A 19,238-nucleotide genomic window follows, 5' to 3' on the forward strand; every position below is an offset into this window, starting at 1 on the left:
TTACTACAGAAATCCCACATCTGTGTCCCAGCCAGTCCGAGTTCCTGTCTGGGACATGCCTTATTGTAGGACAGCAAAGGAGCAGAGAGCTGGGGTGAGAGGAGGGAGTTTGGACTCCACCTTGGCTCATTTTCATGGGAGAGGGAAACGCGGTTGTTCCATCTGAATCTACTGGGAATCAAATGCCTTTCAGGAGAACCATTCCTCCTGAGCCATAAATGCTCATTTCCCTGCCATTGCAGGGGGCCTCAGGCATCTCGGTCCTGCCTATTCTCTGCCTGTGGCACAAGTCTAAGCTCCTGTGGGCTGTCATACTTCGGTCACTGGGTTAAGTGTGTAGGTGCTGGGTGGCAGAGGTGGCCTGAGATATATATATAGGAGGTCAGACTAGATGATTTGGTGGCCCCTTGTGGCCTTAGATAGCTATTACTGGCTCCATGTCCTGTCAGGGTGGAGGACTGGATTAGTTCTGTGGATAGCCATCTTTGGCCTCGTCTGGTCATGCCAGCCAGTACGTTTCTACAACCCTTCATTCTGCATTGGCTACTGTAGACCAGAAAGGTGCATGCAGCCCAACCGGAGCCCACGCACTTTGGGGAGCGGCAGAGTCTTGCAAAGGTCAGAGCCTTTTAAGTTGATCATCCTTGTGCATGGCCATCTGCTGTTGGAGTTGTATTTAAAGGGACTTAGGGCAGATTTTAAAAGGTATTCAGGCACCTAAAGGTGCAGAAAGATATGTACTGGGATTTTTAAAAACACCTAACTGTGTTAGGCACCTTGCTCCTATTGATTTCAATGGAAGTTAAAGCACCTAACCTGTAGACTTACATTTACAAGTGTATATCTGCATCTGAAGAAACTTCCACTTTGGTAAGTGTTTACCATTGCACGTTCTCTCTCCTGATTTCTAAGACAAAAAGCTCCTCTCCATAGGCCGAGGTACCCTTATCCACTTACCAAGGCATTTCATGGTTAAATGTTCAAGGGCCCAGCCAGCAGAAAATAACTCCACAAGGCTCAACCTAGAGCCCCCTGTGTAAAAACCAACATCTCTAAGAGCCCTCGTAGATGCATTAATGGAGCTGTGACCTACCCAAGCTGGCCACATATTAACCGACCAGCGCAAAGCTGGGTCTGCCCTAGCTTCTCTCCCCTGATGTAAAAGCCCCAACGCAGCTTTGCTGTATTATACGGTATCTGCACTGGTGCAGTTTCAGCAGCATTTTTATGAACTCATTGCCTTCGAGGCAGTTGAGAAATTGACTTTAATAATTTCCTAGTGTTTAATATTAAAAGAGGGAAACCCCCCCTATTAAATCTCTCACCTTTGATTCATGGCAGTAACTTTTCATGCTGCCTCATCGCCTTTTCTTGCCTGAGCTGCTTTTATGCAAGATTTATGATGGGACTGTGAAATGTTCGAAGAGTATTGTGTGTTTTCCCCCTCCCATGAACAACTACAATCTGGTCACCATGGACAATGATTTACATTTCATTTCCTTGCCTGAAAAGGATATGGAAATATGCCAGCTCGTAAGCAGCTGGAAGACCCTAGAGAACAGGAAAAGTTTATTTAGACAACTCTACAGGTGAACACAGGGCCATAATTTCAAAGGTGCTAAGTACCCCCAACTCCAATTTAAGTCACTGGGAGCTGCCAAGTGTTCAGCCTCTCTGGAAAAAGCTCACCACTGCTTCACATCTGCATGTGAACACTGTGGGCCTGATTCTCTACTTGCTTGCATGTGGTGTTTATGTCTATGCAAAGCGAGTGGGGGGGAAACTCCAGTCTGAGTTTGGAGCATTTTTACTAATTTGGCACAGTGTAGCCCATGACATGTGAAAGATAATGGAAAAATTGGGTCCACAGTCTAATTCAGACTTCTTCAAGGTAAGAAGTGACCAACGGGTGTGGAGCCAATCAAGATATTGTGCAACTCTTTTATGGTGTTAAGAGTCTTGGTGGGGATTTTCAAAAGCACTTAAGAGTCCAGGCCTTGAAAGTTAATAGGACTTAAGTGACTTAGGAGCCTAAATGCTTTTGAAAATCCAATTTTTTTATCTTAACAGGGCACAGGAACATTATTAAAATCCAAAGCTTGTTCAGACAGTAGCCATCATAACAGGTTAATTTTAGGTATTCCCATCTCTGCAGTGAAGACTGGCATTCTTAAATGTAAATTCTCTGGTCCAAATGTCTCTTCTGTACATAGTGATTAAATATGTACTAAGGGTAATGTATTCAACTGTAGTTCTACTTGGAAAAGGAGCATGTGAACACCCTTCTAGAAGTAACTCTGGAAAGGCAGAGGAACCCAGAGGGGTCAACACCACTTGCTCAAAGGAACACAACACCTGTATCCACATTTGTTGCCTTACTCATTGCAATTTCTGCATCGGTATAGCACATGGCTTGTATGGATGAGAGCAGGGGACTGGAACTGCACTCACCTTTCCCACTATAATCCAATCTCCAGGCAAGTGAGCCAGCCCAATGCCAATTCTAGAGTGTTTACTGACTCCTTGTACACAAACATCAATGTGAGACTCCTTCACTTGGAAGGGATGTAGGTAAAAGTGGCACCTTCTGAACAGAGAGATCTGCTCTAGATATGGATTTAGGGTCATATGTGGCAAACTGACTGGCTAGAATCAATTTCTATGGCTTTTACTCATGTTTAGAGCTGCAGACCCAATGACAGAGGGGAGAATGAGCTTGATTCTGTTCTAGCCCACACAACTTTGACAGATCTGTTCAAGTCCCAAGTGCAGAATCTTTATCGCTCTCCACAAAATGCATTTGGGAGAGTTATTTGTATCCTGCTGGGAGTTTGTGCAATGCATTGAATGTGTCAAAATTAACATAAATCTGAATAAAACCTGAAGAGACTAAGGGGAAGGCTCTCCTGGGAGACTGAGGTTATTTAATGGTTTGTATTAATCCAACTGCCACTCATAAAAAAACATGTTTTTTTTCAGTACAAATGTAAATTGCCTCAGCTCCTCTAGGTGTCTAATATCAATGTGAAAAAATCTCGGAGCTGAGGAAATTTACATTCTTACTGAAAAAAACAATTGTGAAAGGGCTGAAGGGGTGTGGGTCACAGCTGGACTAAACAAGGCTGCATTGATGCTAGTGACCACACCCTCAAGGTTTTTATCAACCCCTGCTACAGAAACAATGAACAATATGCAAATGTATAAAAGCTCATGTGGTGAAGTGAGGCAAGCCCCTGACCACCAAGCACTTTATTTTTGCATCAAAGTCCATGAGAAGGCTTTGGAGAAGACACAAAAGTTACACAGAGATGATGGTCCAGTGGTTAGGGCACTAGCTTTGGGCTGGAGAGATCCAGGTTCAAACCCCTGCTCTGCCATGGACTTCCTGTGACAACCTGGGCAAGCCATTTGGCAGCTCTGCCTCAGTTTCTCCCACCTATAAAAGGGAATAAAAAAGCTACTCACCCTCCTGGGAGCTAAACACATTTAAGACTGAAGTTCTCAAACTAGGGGTAATGAAGACCACAGAAGTATTGTAGCTAGAGAGATCCTCAGACAGAAGATGGGGAGCTTTCTCAGCCAGAACAGGCTGAGTTGTGACACTTGTCCAGTTATCAGATCATGTAATGACAAACATTAACTAGACATTAAAAAACAATAAAATTTTATTTAATTCCCAGCAGCCAGAGGCAGATAATCCATGTTGCTATTGCCTTCTCTCACTGTGTCTGTTTAAGGACTCTTCCAATCAGTCCTATCTGTAAGAATTTGCCTTGTGTTTAGGCAGAAAGGTAAAGTTTGCAGGTACAGGCCCCAAAAGCATCTCACTGCAACAAAACAGATTTGTATTCAAATACATTCAGAGTCTGACAATACCTCACACTGACATCCAACCATGCAACATACACTCTGTGGTAGGCTGTACCCTCTTTGTAGTAGGGACCAAGGGGTAGATTTTCAATTTAGGTGCTTAACTCCCACTGACTTTCAGGTGCCTTATTCTCACTAAGTTGAATGTGTCTGGAATCTCCCCATCCCACCTTTCCTTCTGCTTACACTGAGCTAGACACACTTGGTACTCATATGTTAAGAACCAGATCCCTCAGTTGGTGTAATATGACATAGCTGGTGTAAATCTGTGTAGCCCCATTGACTTCAAAGGAGTTGAGGATCTGGCCTATCAATAGTACAGAACTCAAATGATATATTTAAGTACTAAAGGTTCACATTAAGGAACAGTAGGGTTTGTTTTGTATATAAACTGTTTACAACCAACATTCCTAAGACCCCCCCCCCATGTTTTACTAATGCAGTATCATTTTCCACAAGACATGTAGGCAGTGAAATCCGGTAGAGTGAGCAACTACGTACCAACGGACTATAGAGCTATGGCATGAATATAAAGCTACCTGAATGCAGAGCAAACATTGTATACATTATAACCACACTTCCGGAAGCAGGCTAGTACTACTATTTATTTTACATTGAAGGTAACAAATATTTTATTAAAGTGCAAAGAGGCTTAAAATAACTCTTTTTAAAATGGTTTTGTACTTCCAGTGAACAGTATAGCACAAAGGAGCTAACTGGATACTGAAGCTGCAAGGTTCTGCTCAGAAAACGGCATTCACAAAACTTGGTGGAAATGTACAGAAGTTCTAGTAACTTGAGTGGTTGTAGGCAGCTGTTTCCATTACTAACGCAAAGGACACAGATTAGTGCCACCGCCCCCCCTCAAAAGAAGCTGCAGCCATGCTCCATTTTTGCTGCTTTTCTGTTTCCACGGGATGGGACAAAGCCGCTGGCTACACTCTCAGAATGCCATTTCAGTTGGGGCCTGAAGTCTGCAGAGTCATTTTTTCAAGCAGTGTCTGTAGACTTTTGGATGCAAGAAAAGTCTCTTAAAGTCTGTAACATTAATTCTGGAAACCTACAGGGGAAAGTCCAGCAACTCCCCAAGCTGTGGAATTATTTAGATTAGAAGCTCTTTGGGGCAGGTGCGGTCTTTTTGTTCTGTTATGTGCAGCACCTAGCACAAGGGGTGCTGGCCCATGACTGGGGTTTCTACATGCTACTGCAAGACAGATTAATATACTGGATACTGTGCAGTCAGTAATCTTGAAAAATCAGTTTTCCTCCTTGGTGGTAACCTTCAAATCATTGTCTGGGAAGCACACTGTCAATTCCTCTGGGTTTATATTAGCATCTCAGATAAGACTTATCACAGTAGAGGCACTTGGGGGCACATACAAACAAGGAGAGAGTAATATGGCAATACAAGGCTTAACTGAAAACCTACTGAAATGAGGGTACTGCACCATTCTAGTCAGTCTTACTGTGTTGGGGAAGTAGACCATGATCCTAGCCAGCCCTACAGAAGTCTCATGTTGAGTTGGGAGGTGGGCAGAGAAGGCAGGATAAACACCTGAAGTTCCCATGATCCTTCCATGCCAGTATGATTGTGCATCATCTGGTATTTGAATATTAGGTTGCAGGATGAAATCACTATGACCAACTGTCTATTTTATGACAACTGTTTGCTATTTACCTTATTTTAATCCAGTCATCCACATTTTGGCTTGCCATTAAGGTCTCCAGATAGTCTCTCCCCATGTAGTAAGGAGGCCGCTCATTGATTTTCTGAGGTAGGTACTCTAATAAGCCAGTTGGAATATACCTTGCAATGCAAATACATATATTAAATGTCAATGAATTTTATTATTCTACAAAATATTACAGTAGAGGCAGAGACCCAGCAAGAAAAAGCTTTCTATCCAAAGACATTGAGAAAGCAAGTTACCTGCACAAAAAGGACAGCCATTCCAGCATGAACTTCCTGGTTTTCTCCACCCCCTGGGTATCTGAACCCCAGTGTTCGAGGCCATAATTGGTGAAGTCTTTGAGAATATCTAATCTTTCATTGGAAGAGATGTCCCAGTGTCGCTGTTCTTTAGCTTCAGTGAAAATCCAAGGTTTGATCAATGCTCCTCTGCGGTCAGACAAGATCGGATCAGAAAGGAAAATGGTTGTAACCAAAGAAAGTCTGTCCAGCTATAAAACTGAAGTTTTAGCTACAGACTTGTATATGTGAGACACAAGATGACTGCGGCCAGACAACATTTGCGTTACTGAGTTACCTCCCAGTGGGCACAGAAAGAGTGCATTTCATTTTCTAGTTAAAGCCTCCTACAAACACAGCTCTGGCAGGAGGATCTGACCACGAACAAGACAATCCAACCTTTTCAGGGAATCTGCTGGCTTTCACTTTGACCTACCTTTAGAGCTTAATTCTCTCCTCTTGCATGATCAACTGCCATTGATTTCCCTGGATGCGGCACCCCTGCAAGTGAGGGAATAACTAAGCCCTAACTATTTTCCCCTTTGCCCTATTTATTTATACTCCAGGAGCCTGCCTAGAGCCAAGACCGAACACGAAGCAATCCTGTACTAGCATCTAGTTAACTTCAGGGATAACAGGAGGTGAGAGTATATTTAAATTGACTAATACAATTACATGCCTGAGGGATGAAAGGTATTAGGAAGGCTGCTTCTAAATCCCTTATACCTTTAGAAAATTCCACTCAGAGGTTTCAGAGTAGCAGCTGTGTTAGTCTGTATTCACACACAACCCCAGAGAAGTTGACTGAGCTAATGTCACACAGGAAGCAGATGCCAGAGAACTAGATTAAGATTTTATTCCCTGCTCAGGTCTGTTCTTTAACCACAAGAGCCCATAGAAGTGAGAGTCTGGGCAGAGCGAACATAAGGTTAATCATCAGGATTACTCTAAGGCTGGGATCTGAGAAATGAAATTGGAAGTTGCTTCTGAAGCAGGGACAGACTCAATTCTCAAACAGATTAGAGATAGGCCAGTGGGCCAAATTGATCAGGGATAAGAAAAAAAGGCCCCAGGCCCCAAAATCACTTGTGCTGTGCTGTCCAATGTCAGAACCAGTTTAATCCCTCTTGCTACATCAGAGAGATTATCGAAGCTGGAGCTTTGGAGCTAAAGAGACTTGCGTTTTTTTTTTCAACCTGCTAGCTGATTAAGAGTTATGCCAACCCTATCAGCACAAGCTTCTACCCCAAAGATTAAACAGGAGTGTCACCCAAATCATGTGCACAAGTGTCTGGTTTGGCTGCAAATCATTTGCAATACCATGCACTTCTGCTTACACCTCCATCCAGTTTGAGACTTTTCAGCTCTCTGTAAACTGATGTTGCCTCTTTTTAAAGGCTACACCAGAAGTAGCAAATAGATGGAGTTGAAAGCTACACCATTATCTTATACCAGATACACAACAAGCCTCCAAGAACAGCCTTGCCAAGGAGGAAACGCTTATCACTGGCTTTTTTTTAGTTTTTATTTGTTTCCAATATAGCTCACAAACAAAAGTAAGTAGGAAAGGCAGCCACTTACCTTGCAATCATAATTCCTGAAACGCCAGTCTGCATGGCTCGATTAGCATCTTCATAGGACAAGATATCTCCATTTCCTGTGTGGGAGAGTGAGAGAGGCCAGAGTGGCACACAAGATCAGGTCAAAATGAAATGGCACAGGATGAAACTCAAAAGTGCCCTTATCTGAAAAGTGATCCTGTAAAATGGCATTGGGGGGCTCCATGTTTATACTCAGGTGCTACAGATTCAATTTATTCCCTTTACAAAAGGATGTGTTGTGTGGTGGTTTCCCCCCTTCTAATGGCCAAGTCTTGAAAATTCAACCTGGGACCTGAGGGTCATGATGGGCAGTGATGCACAAGGCAAAAAACCTAACAATCCCAACAATTCAGAGATGCCAAGCTTCCTTTGAGACATTTAGAATGTCTTTAAAAAAATTAGGGAGGTTTCTTGGACCCCTTCCCTTCCGCCCCCCCAGAGAAACCGGGAACTCTTCCTTCTCTCCTCACTGTCTATGGTTGAGGGGAGGGCAAGGACCCCCTAACCCCCACCCTCAAACAGGGAGAAGGGGAGGATCAACCCTAGGAAAGCTGCCCTCCTATGGCCCTTAATTACCTTGGCCAGTGCTGGGCCTGAACCTCCTTCCTGGATGATCCTCCTCCTCTTCTCCTTCCTCTGGTACGTTCCCTCTCTTCTGTCATTGCCTCCTCCTGCCCCTCTGGCTTCTCTTCCTCCACAGACTGAGCAGTGAGAGTCTGAGAGGAGGCAAGCCACGGTGATTGTTAGTAGGGCTTGGGGCACTGGCTTCACTGCCCAAGCCCCAGGCTGTGTTGCACTCTGACCGCCCTGCGTGAATCCTGCTGGCTAGCTCTAGATACCTAGAGCATGTTAACGTAGTCCAGCAAGGTCCACATAGGGCAGTAAAAGTGTAGTACACAGCCTGTGGCTTGGGCAGTGAATCCAACAGCGCCCCAAGCCATGGAAAATCACTATGGCTCGCCTCCTATCGGACCCTCACTGCACAGTCTTTGGGGCGGGGTGGGACAGAGAAGAACGCCCTTCACGGCTGCAGCGCTATTTGCCATGTTTCTCAGACCTGAGTGGTGGTGACTGACATGCACACACACATACACACACGTGTGTGTGTAAATAATAATTTACAGGTCAAGTTCTACCATCAGTAACTTTCAAATTCAGCTCTGTTACACCTGTGCAACTCTATCTTGCCCTGGGGTTTCAGAAGCATGAGAACAGAATTGTGTTAGACAAAAATTCAACTGACTATTTATGAACAGGAATGAACTACAGCTTGCTCTGCCCAAGCCCTCGTGGCTCCACAACACTAAGAGGAGTTTAATGGTTGATGAGACTTGGAATACACCAGGGGACCATGGAGGAGATTCATCTGTCAGTTCATTGACCTGAATGGAGTTACACCACAGTAGAACTGTTGGGTAATTTTTCAGATCAGAATTGCACTTTAAGCTAAGTGGCCAACCACTATTGGTGACAGCCGATCTATCGCCTCTCTGACATCACTTTAGGGATTTGTCATTAGTTCTGTCTCTGCTTCACTCTTCTCCTCCCCTCCCCCCCCGACTGAACGTGCTCCTGTGTCTTGTCTTAACTGTGTCAAACAAATAACGAAGGCAATCTCACTGAAGGAGATGCAAGTTTGTGGGGCGGATGGATCTTACATTAATCGGACCAGTAATATTTTAACTATACACAGATCACATTTCAGAGAAACAAGCTCTTTTAAAATTACCTAATCATTAAAAAGCTTAAAAAAATAAAATCAGCAGAGAGAAACATACCAAATAGAGGCATTGGGCTGGCTAATTTAGCACACTCTGCTATGTACTCCCAGTCTGCAACCTTTGTGTAACGCTGTTCTCTAGATCGGCCATGAAGCTAACAGAAAGAAGAGAGTTACCATTAGTACTTCACCAAGTACCTAAAGCAGCTAGGGTGAGATGCTACAAGAAAGGCAACAAGTTCAAAGTGGATATGAGTGAAATGCATTGATAGCACAGAACCTAAGCAATCTGCAGAGGTCAGTGCTGTAGTGAACAGTAGGGGAACTGGTTAGCAGAATCCAAAAAGACATCATGAACAAACATAACATTGTCAGTGCTTGCAAGCTAGAGCAAGAAGCCACAGGGATTATTAATGTGGACAGAGACCAGAGTGGTATTAATGATAATGTGTCCCTCCCTGAAGCATCTCCTCCTCTCACAATACAACTTTGCACAGATGGCTGGGTTCACGCCTCTATCCTGATGCACCACGCAAAAGTCACTACCAAAAGGATTATTGGACTAGATGTACTTAAATGATGACAGACAGATAGACAAAGCACCAGAGATCCTGGCCAAATTCCTGACATCAAACACAGAAAGGGGCCCATACCGTGACCATGGAAGCTCCCCACTTCCGGATGTTGGGGATTACTTTATGAGCTAGGTTGACTTTTTCTTGCACACCAGTCCTTATCTTCACTGTCAGAGGAACATCGAGTACCTACAGAGAGGGAGGAGTAAAGTTAAACCAGACAAAACAGCTTTGTTTGGAAGCTTGTTCTTCTCAGCCAGGGTATGCCTGGTACTCACCGAATTCATTCCTCTGACTATCTGTTCAAACTTGTTGGAACGGTTCATTAAGGCACATCCACCCCCCTATGGGATAAAACAGACACAGTCAGAGATCCTTGTATTTTCACCTAACCAAGAACCTTGCTGAAACTAACCAGACAGCTGCCTTTCATTTGTATAAACTGGAGAATATCTGCACTTTTATCTTGAAGTGCAGTCAAGCTTGACAGATATAGCAACTGCATGCTGTAGCTTTGGGGGACCGTACTGTAGGACGCACAGGAATGGCTTGTGGGCCGGGGATTGTATGCAACTTGGGGGGGGGGAGCACTACCACAGATCCTCCAGGAACTAAAAACCAGTGGTGGGTGATTAAGGCGAGAAAGGCAAAGAGGTTGGACCATCCCTGCAAGTGGCTCACACGTACTGGGTTTTCCAGAGACCAACAGACAAAGAAAGGGCTTTTGGTATAAAAGGGCTGAGTTTAAACTGACACAGGGCCGCCTTTTTGATTCAGCAAATGGACAGGACCTTCTGCACACAAGGGGTCCCCAGCCTTGTGGAAGGGTTAGAAACACTTTGCCATGCCCAAAGAGCCATAAGACTGGTGGCTGACCTCAGGTAATCTTTTTAGGATGTGGATAGGGACTTGTTTTTTTTTAATATGTTTTCTCTGTAATGCTTTTGCCCTAAGAATAAATGTCTTTTGCGCTGTAAAGGTTGGTTGCTTTGTGACAGCTGACTGATAACCGGTATACACTGTGGAAACCCCGGGGGAAAGGCTAACCACAGGTGCTGGACCCCAGCCAGACGTGCTGGGGAAATCTCAGTGAAATACAGAGGGACTGCAAGCCTGAACACCCGTCTGGAGGAAAAGAGCCACAGGTGTCCACCTGAGAAAAAGGTTTCAGGCTTCCTAGCTGTCACCTAAGTGGAAGTCCTGGAGGAAAACTGGGGTGGAGGGGTGTCAAAGGTGCAGTTAACCCTGAAACTGTGACAATGATCAGACAAGCCCCTCTGCAAACTGCACCTCTCCAACTGATCTGCCCCGGCGTAAAATTTAGGGCTGGGGCTGCTGAGGTCACTGACAAAATAAGCTCTCACTAGTGTGTTCAGCCTGCAGCGCAGAAGCTGCATTCTGGCCTGGCTTGCACACCAGCAACAGAACTAACTAGTATTAATTGTTCACACAAGTTACTGGGCTCCCTACAAGAGTAACTGGTTGAAATTCCATGGCCTGTGCGGTACAGGAGGGCAGACTAGATGATCTAAGAGGTCCTTCTGCCCTTATTTTCTATGACCTAGGTTCCAGTTGAAGATTTGTTGCCGAGATGCTGCAGGATTCAGAATAAACCTAAGCTTGACTTTCAGATCCCAGGCTGGGTTTGCAGTGCTGACCGTTAGAAAAGCCATCATGTTGTTTGTAAGATGAACACATTTGCTATGAAGTCATTTGAAACAAGCCCTGGAATCGAGAAGGTTACTCTGTGTGTAGAGATGATGGTCCTTAGACTGAACAGGCAATGGTAACATTTAAGTTGTGTTGTGAACAGACATGGGATTGGGAGGTAAAGCAAAGGAAAGACACCTGCTCAGAGAAAGGATGGAGGATATTGTTAAATGTTACCTTCTTATACACCAGATCTATTGGGCACCCAACGTTGATGTCTACAAAATCCATCTCAATGGTCTGGTTCAGAAGCTCTGCACATCTGGTCATAGTGTCTGGAAATGCTCCCTCCAGCTGAAAGGGAAAACAGAACCGATTCAGTCAAAATGAGTGACCTCTCCAAAAGAAATGCCCACGTCTCAGCTCAAAGACACAAGGGCAGTTCACCCACAGGGAAAGTTACTCCCTGCAGATGCCCAGTGGGTGTTTCCCCCAAGTAAGAAATACATGAGTTGTTTCTGGATTCCCGCCTTGCTGAAGTGACTATACTGGACCTGCACTCCAAAGAGATCTTCTGTGTAGTGCCGCTTCAAGAGAGCCCATTCAGATGACTGGCCTTGGAGCAAGTTTGTGCACACAGCCATTTCGCCACAGGTGACATCCGCTCCAAAACGCTTGCATATTCTCCGGAACGGGAGGTTACCACACTGAAACCCAGAGCAACTGGAGAGGGTTAGGATACATATTGGCAACATTTTTGACCTGCACCACTCATGTGAGGAACTTGTCCCATCCAAGTGGTTTTACAGCCAATTTTCACAAGTGGGGAAAAAAGAATAATTCTGTTAGAACTATTCTACCTACCGTTGTTAAGGGAGCCAGGTAGAGTTTGCCTTGGATATCCAACTGGAAAACAAAGACAGGAAAGGCATATTAGAAGAGCTCAAATAGCGAAGGCCAAGTGGGGAATTTCAGTTAGAGACTCTGGGAGTTTGGCTTTTACAGAATTTATCATGTTTCCTTTTAGTTTCCATGAAAACTGTATTTTTTTTAATTTAAGCATTCCTCTGCAGCATTTGAAACCCCACACTGTAGCACTGTGCTAGGGCAGGAGGACTAGAAAATTAAACTGACCCGTCTATTTGCATTGCCCTAGCTGAGTGAAGCGAAAGAGCTATAGAAATGGGGAAAACAACATTTTAGTAATGGTAGATGGTATAAGAAAGAGAGAAGAGAGCTGGTTTTTCTGAAAAACAAGGATTTTTTTCTTAGCCTGACAGCCTTTCTGGGTACATTTCCTCTTGGAGATCCCGAGGCATTTGCCAGGCAAGTTCAGATCAGGCAGCGCTAACAGCACCTACAACTAGGTAGTTTTCACATGAGCAAGACAATGTGTGTGTTTTTCTGAACAGCGGACCTGAAAAGCATTTATTACAAAATGACAATTAACATCACAACCTTCAAAGATCCAAATCATTAACTATCTAACCATGTTTGAGAACAAAACTTGGAGGAAGTGGGTAAAGGGGTTTTGGATAAGCAGGAGAACAACGTATGATGCTTGCCACCGCACATGGGGGCAGCAGCCGTTTTCTGACTCACAGGCTGGATAATTGGGGTTACTCTGTTTATAAAGAGAGAATCACTGAAAATACATTTTAAACCAAAGGCTCGGATGGGAGACCTAGCAGTTCCCTAATCACAGTAGACAGCCTCATTAGACAGCTCTGTACTGAGGCCTCTCCCTTCACTAGGGGTCTGAGATACCAACCTCCACTGCAATATGACCCAACAAGTTAAAACCCTTTTTCTTGTTTAAATGCAGAACCAGAAATACTTTTCCTCCACCCAAGGACTAAGGGCATGTACATGAGGAGTGCTTCACCGGCACCTCAATTACACTCACCTCCACCAAGATTGCCAGTCACCCTAGCTGAGGCTTTCCAAATGCAACTTTAAAACCACCTGATTGTTGCCCACTACCACACGCACCCACAGAATAGGACCCCATCCTCAGCTTTAGCACTTACTCTTTTTTTCTCACACGCCCGCAGTTTTATAACATCTTCATCTGTCACCGGGCCTATTGTTTTGGGGGTGGAATCCTTTGATGCATCTGCTAGGCAGGAACTCTGCAGGACCACTGATTCAGGAGCTTCTCCCTTCTCTGACACTGAGACACATTCTGGTGCCTCCTCTCCAGGAGGTTTGACCTCAACGCCCTCTACATTCCCTTTGGCTGCTGTGCAGGTTGTCATCCTCTTCTCCCCCGTTGAGTTGCCTGCTGCCTTGTTTCCCACATTGCCTGCGCTGCTGGGCTTGCCCAAGTGACTAAGGTACTTACTGGATTTGTCAAAGCAAACTTTCTTCTTGCGCAGTCGCTGCTGGAGTTCTTTGCTGAGGCTGTTTCTCACCAGTGGTTTCCCTTCCCACTGCTTTACAAGGTCCTCATTAATGATGTTCCTGTAGTCCTCCCCCAGATGCGCCCTAGCAAAGCGGCATGTGACTCCATAAATGCACTTTCCGAAGGTCTTGAAGAGCACGCAGCTATCCCCGAGGTCTGAGGGCTTCACAGCCATGTACTCCCCAACATCATGCAGGAAGCGGCACTGTGAGCCAAAGTAGCACTTCTCTGCACATTCCTTAAATGACAAAACACTTTCAATGTAAAACCACCAACAACCATTCTATGTAAATGGGCTTATTTTTACTGTGTGTGTCAGCTGTGTTTCCAGGAAGAGTTCCATGGACTTCAGTTACACACACTCTGACCATTCCTGATTGCTTGTCTAGTTTAGAGAAACTAGCATCAGTGTAAAACATCAATGCAACTTCACCAATGTAAGCTGCTAATGTAGACGCACTGGATCAGTGCAAAATGGGGCTTGCACTCATACAACTGACCCCAGTGACTTATTATGGGGATATGTTGCACTAGTGCATATTCCTTATTACCTTCTTGCAGTGCATCTACACTGGGGGATGCAGGAGTTGTGCCAGCACAAAAACCACCAGACTAGACAAGGCCTAAATAAAGTGCAATCTCTCTGAGGCTTTATAGCTGAATTACCCCCACCTGAGAATAAGTAACATCCATTCCATAGGTAAGTATATGGCTTATTCATGCCATATTATTAGGAATCCAAATGCATGCTAGGTGTTTTACAGCTAAAGAGATTCTTATCTAAAGAACCTGAAGTTGCCAACCATAGCAGGCCAGCCACTTACCTGGATTACTGACTGGCACAGCCTGTCCTTTTCATAGTGATTTGGCTTCATACATGGCCGACTCTTATTCTGTCCTCTGGCTCTCTTCCGTTCCTGGGGTTTCTTCTCCTCCTCTTTTACAACTTCCTCTTGGCTTCCTTGCTTCCTAACTTGATCACCACCATCTAGTTTCATCTGTTTTGCTGGAGGCTCTGTCTGGTCATTGCTACTAGAATCTTCCTCCCCATCATGTTGATTGTTTTCCTGATTCCTGGATTCCCTTTCTGCTTTGAGATATGCATGGAACTGTTCTTTCGAGGTGAGATACCTACAGAGCAAGAGAGTGCTCTCATTAAACTGACTGATCATTTGACATGTGTTACATTAGACAGCAAAGTTTACTGATGAAAGAATAGGCAGACTGAAAGAAGCATATTCTACACAAAGGAAATTAAAACCAGCATTAACTTTTCTGACCACAGGGATGCCACAAAGCAAAACGTGAAGTAGGATCATTCTTGAGCTCGTCTTTTCATCTGCTCTACAGACATTGGGCTTACAAGGTTATTGAAAACCAAGTTAGGGCCCCAGTTCTCCACCACACTGAAGCTATGACAAGACACAGTGGGCAGTTAGAGGGGTCCTACTCTAACTTGCACTGCTGATGCCAGGTGATCCAGAAGATCAGCTACCACAGAACTCAGGTCTCCCTTCTACTGTATTCTTCCCCTTATACAAGAATAGGGGGATAACTGGCGAAGGAAATAGCTCCACTGAGAATCCCCAACTGTGCTGTGTAAGCAAAGTGTGCCATATATTAAAAAAAATACGGGAGTTTATAGCTTGCCTCGTGTTCAGTATGGACATGGAATCTGTACACACAACAGCTCCCAAGCCACTTGGATTAAGCCAGTGTGATGCAGGCTGTGGCCTGTAGCATATATTCTGAACTCTCCGCATTAAAGATGCGGCCTGATGTACAGTGTATTCCTCGTCTCCAGGGGTAGATCTTTGGGGTTGGAAAGAGGTCTTTACCATTGAAAAACTAAGGAAGCACGATGGGCACCTTTGTAAGTAGAACAGATTACCTTTATTACTTGCATCTTCTACAGAGAAGCAGCAAAATACAGTGAAACTTGTCATAAGTGACCACTTATGCAAGTTGTGCCATCTTTATCGATACTTCCTCCTCCTCCTCCTCCCAGTTTGTCCATTTCTTCCACCTATTATGTTTTGTCATAATCCTTGATTGTGAGCTTACCAGGGCAGAGACTGTCCGTACAGCGTATAGCACAACAGGACCCCATATCTTTGACTGAGGACTCTAGGCTACACTGTTAATAGAAAAATTTACTCACAAAACTGACAAAAGACTGATCGCTTAATGGAGGTGGGGCAGAATTATAAACCGAACATTTGAGGATACTTTAGGGTGGTATCCTAAAACAGAAGGATGGACCAAAAATCCATATTTAGGCACCTAAATAAAAGTGGTGTGATTTTCAGAAATGCCAAGCACCTTCAGCTCTTGCAGACTTCAATGACAATTGTGTGCACTCATGACCTCTGAAAATTTAGCCATTTTTATTTAGGTACTGACTTTTAAACACGTAACTTCTCAAAGCTTGCTGTGGTCTCCCACAGGTTCCACTAACTGACTGGTTAGCTGAGGACAGTAACTTAACTCATCCAGGGCAACAGTCACAAGGCTAGTAACGTTTCCCAGTTCTCCCGTATTTGCGCTCTCTCCGTACTTTACAAGGCCTCTTATGAGCCTTCCTGCAAACTCAGATACTGTCTCTGTCAAAGGCTCCTGTTGATATTTGCTGGGTGTTGAATGGCCACTACCTCAACCCACAATGTCAAACAGGATGAGTGGTGGGATGGGGACTCCAGGGGCCATCTGTCATGAGGGCAGCCTGGGGAAAGGCACTGTGGTATTTTAACAACGCGGCAGGTCCTCTGTTGCTGATTCTTTTCTTTTAAGTACCAAGTAACCGAATAACTGATTTTTTTCCCCCCCCCCTCCAGACAAGGTGAGCGATATGGTTTTCCAAGTGAGTCACCCCGGCCTGGGAACCCAGAGCACCCGGCCCAAAGCCACCCAACTTCTGCCGCACCGAGGGCTCCATCGACCAGCGTCAGGCACCCAAAGGCCAGAACCAATTTGCATGAAGGGAGCAGGTAGCTCCTGGGGTAGTGGGGGAAGGTGGATGCTGGGGATGGGGGGGTGGGGAACGCTCCTAGGGTAGCACAGGAAATGGGTGTTGTGAAGGAGAGAGGGTGCTAGGAATGGGGGAAAGTCTCGGGGGGGGGTGGGGTTCCCTGAAAAGGGGGAGGAAGGGGAGGTCTGGGGAGAGGGGTTCCCTGAGGGGATGGGGGGGGTTTCCCAGAGGAAGGGGAGCGGGGCAAGGTGGGGCGGTTCACTGGGGAGGCGGGGGAAGGGGACCCCGGGGGGGGGGTTCCCTGGGGAAGGGGACCCTGAGGAGTGGGGGAAGGGGATCGGGGGGAGGTGAGGGGGTTCCCTGGGGAAGGGGATCGAGGGGGTCCCCTGGGGAGACGGGGGAAGGGGATCAAGGGGGGGTCCCCTGGGGAGACGGGGGAAGGGGATCGGGGGGAAGGAGAGTTCCCTGAGGAAGGGGACCCCGGGGAAGGGGATCGGGGGGGGTCCCTGAGGAGGCGGAGGAAGGGGACGTCGGGGGGGGGGTCCCTGAGGAGGCGGAGGAAGGGGATGGGGGGGTCCCCTGAGGAGACGGGGGAAGGGGACCCCGGGGAGAAGGAGAGGTCCCTGAGGAAGGGGATCCCGGGAAGGTCCCTGAGGAAGGGGACCCCGGGGAGGGTCCCTGAGGAGGCGGAGGAAGGGGACGTCGGGGGGGTCCCTGGGGAGGCGGAGGAAGGGGACCCAGAGGAGGTCGGGGGGGGGTCCCTGGGGAGGCGGAGGAAGGGGACCCCGGGGAGAAGGAGAGTTCCCTGAGGAAGGGGATCCCGGGGAGGTCCCTGAGGAAGGGGATCGGGGGGGGTCCCTGGGGAGGCGGAGGAAGGGGATCGGGGGGGTCCCCTGAGGAGACGGGGGAAGGGGACCCCGGGGAGAAGGAGAGGTCCCTGAGGAAGGGGACCCCGGGGAGGGTCCCCTGAGGAGGCGGAGGAAGGGGATGGGGGGGTCCCCTGGGGAGGCGGAGGAAGGGGACCCCGGGGAGAAGGAGAGGTCCCTGAGGAAGGGGATCCCGGGGAGGTCGGGGGGGGTCCCTGGGGAGGCGGAGGAAGGGGACGTCGGGGGGGGGTCCCTGGGGAGGCGGAGGAAGGGGATGGGGGGGTCCCCTGAGGAGACGGGGGAAGGGGACCCCGGGGAGAAGGAGAGTTCCCTGAGGAAGGGGATCCCGGGGAGGTCCCTGAGAAAGGGGATCGGGGGGGGGTCTCTGGGGAGGCAGAGGAAGGGGACCCCGGGGAGAAGGAGAGGTCCCTGAGGAAGGGGATCCCGGGGAGGTCCCTGAGGAAGGGGATCGGGGGGGGTCCCTGGGGAGGCAGAGGAAGGGGACCCCGGGGAGAAGGAGAGGTCCCTGAGGAAGGGGATCGGGGGGGGGGGTCCCTGAGGAGGCGGAGGAAGGGGATGGGGGGGTCCCTGGGGAGGCGGAGGAAGGGGACCCCGGGGAGAAGGAGAGGTCCCTGAGGAAGGGGATCCCGGGGAGGTCCCTGAGGAAGGGGATCGGGGGGGGTCCCTGGGGAGGCGGAGGAAGGGGACGTCGGGGGGGGTCCCTGAGGAGGCGGAGGAAGGGGACGTCGGGGGGGGTCCCTGGGGAGGCGGAGGAAGGGGACCCAGAGGAGGTCGGGGGGGGTCCCTGGGGAGGCGGAGGAAGGGGACCCAGAGGAGGTCGGGGGGGGTCCCTGGGGAGGCGGAGGAAGGGGACCCCGGGGAGAAGGAGAGGTCCCTGAGGAAGGGGATCCCGGGGAGGTCCCTGAGGAAGGGGATCGGGGGGGGTCCCTGAGGAGACGGGGGAAGGGGACCCCGGGGAGAAGGAGAGGTCCCTGAGGAAGGGGACCCCGGGGAGGGTCCCTGGGGAGGCGGAGGAAGGGGACCCCGGGGAGAAGGAGAGGTCCCTGAGGAAGGGGATCGGGGGGGGGTCCCTGAGGAAGGGGATCGGGGGGGGGTCCCTGGGGAGGCGGAGGAAGGGGACCCAGGGGACGTCGGGAGGGGGGGTCCCTGGGGAGGGGCGGAAGGGGAGGCCCAGGAGTGGGGCGGCGCTGAGGCCTGGCCGGGCGAGTGGGGGCGGGGGCGGCCCGTACTCACGGGGCTCTGATGGGCGCCACGCCGCCTCCCGCCGCCTCCATGCCGCGGGGAAGGGCCCGGCCCGCTCGCTCGCTGGCTCCACCCACGACGGCGGGCGCGCGCGCTGAGCTCCTAGAGCGCGCGCGCGCCTGGGTCACGCGCACGCGAGGGGCGGGGCCGGGGCTGCCTTGAGAGGAAGGAAACGAGGGAGAAGGACCGTACCATGTGGTCTAGGATGGGGGGGGGGGGAACCCAGGCCATACCATGTGACCCGGATAATAGGGGACGATAGTGATGGCCTGGCTGGGGTGGGTCAGAGTTCCAGGCACAGGCATGGGGCAGAGGGTGCAGCAGCCCCAGACGAAGCTAAGGGGCTTGGAGC

At 48.3% G+C, this 19,238-nt stretch overlaps 1 protein-coding gene across 4 annotated transcripts; it reads right to left on the minus strand.

Moving 5' to 3' along the window:
* Window positions 1–3,647: 3,647 nt before the first annotated feature.
* On the minus strand, window positions 3,648–19,003 carry DUS3L (dihydrouridine synthase 3 like). 4 transcript variants are annotated; one of them, XM_073323892.2, is made up of 13 exons: window positions 18,878–18,998; window positions 14,614–14,920; window positions 13,416–14,027; window positions 12,250–12,291; window positions 11,940–12,092; window positions 11,623–11,739; window positions 10,014–10,079; window positions 9,814–9,924; window positions 9,219–9,315; window positions 7,421–7,496; window positions 5,801–5,989; window positions 5,549–5,677; window positions 3,648–3,827 (listed from the first exon to the last, which is right to left on the minus strand). In XM_073323892.2, the coding sequence occupies exons 1-13, from the start codon at window positions 18,916–18,918 to the stop codon at window positions 3,755–3,757; spliced, it is 2,013 nt and encodes a 670-aa protein (XP_073179993.1). In that variant the 5' UTR covers window positions 18,919–18,998; the 3' UTR covers window positions 3,648–3,754. The 4 variants fall into 4 exon arrangements, with proteins under 4 accessions (XP_073179993.1, XP_073179994.1, XP_073179996.1 ...); XM_073323893.2 differs by lacking the exon at window positions 11,940–12,092 and having other exon boundaries at window positions 18,878–18,996; XM_073323895.2 differs by lacking the exons at window positions 3,648–3,827; window positions 5,549–5,677 and adding an exon at window positions 8,017–8,141 and having other exon boundaries at window positions 5,902–5,989; window positions 18,878–19,003.
* Between the last annotated feature and the right edge of the window lie 235 nt (window positions 19,004–19,238).

Source organism: Lepidochelys kempii, chromosome 25 (genome assembly GCF_965140285.1).
Source record: "Lepidochelys kempii isolate rLepKem1 chromosome 25, rLepKem1.hap1, whole genome shotgun sequence".
Classification (NCBI taxonomy): Eukaryota; Metazoa; Chordata; order Testudines; family Cheloniidae; genus Lepidochelys; species Lepidochelys kempii.

Bases quoted from the DNA above. Each gene is read 5' to 3' on its own strand.
- DUS3L (XM_073323892.2), bottom strand. From the start codon at position 18,918: ATGGAGGCGGCGGGAGGCGGCGTGGCGCCCATCAGAGCCCC. The intron at 7,497-9,218 runs GTATGTTTCTCT...TCTCCCACACAG, and splicing joins CAGCCCAATGCCTCTATTTG to GAAATGGAGATATCTTGTCC. The intron at 3,828-5,548 runs GTAAATAGCAAA...GTTTTGTTGCAG, and splicing joins GATGACTGGATTAAAATAAG to TGAGATGCTTTTGGGGCCTG.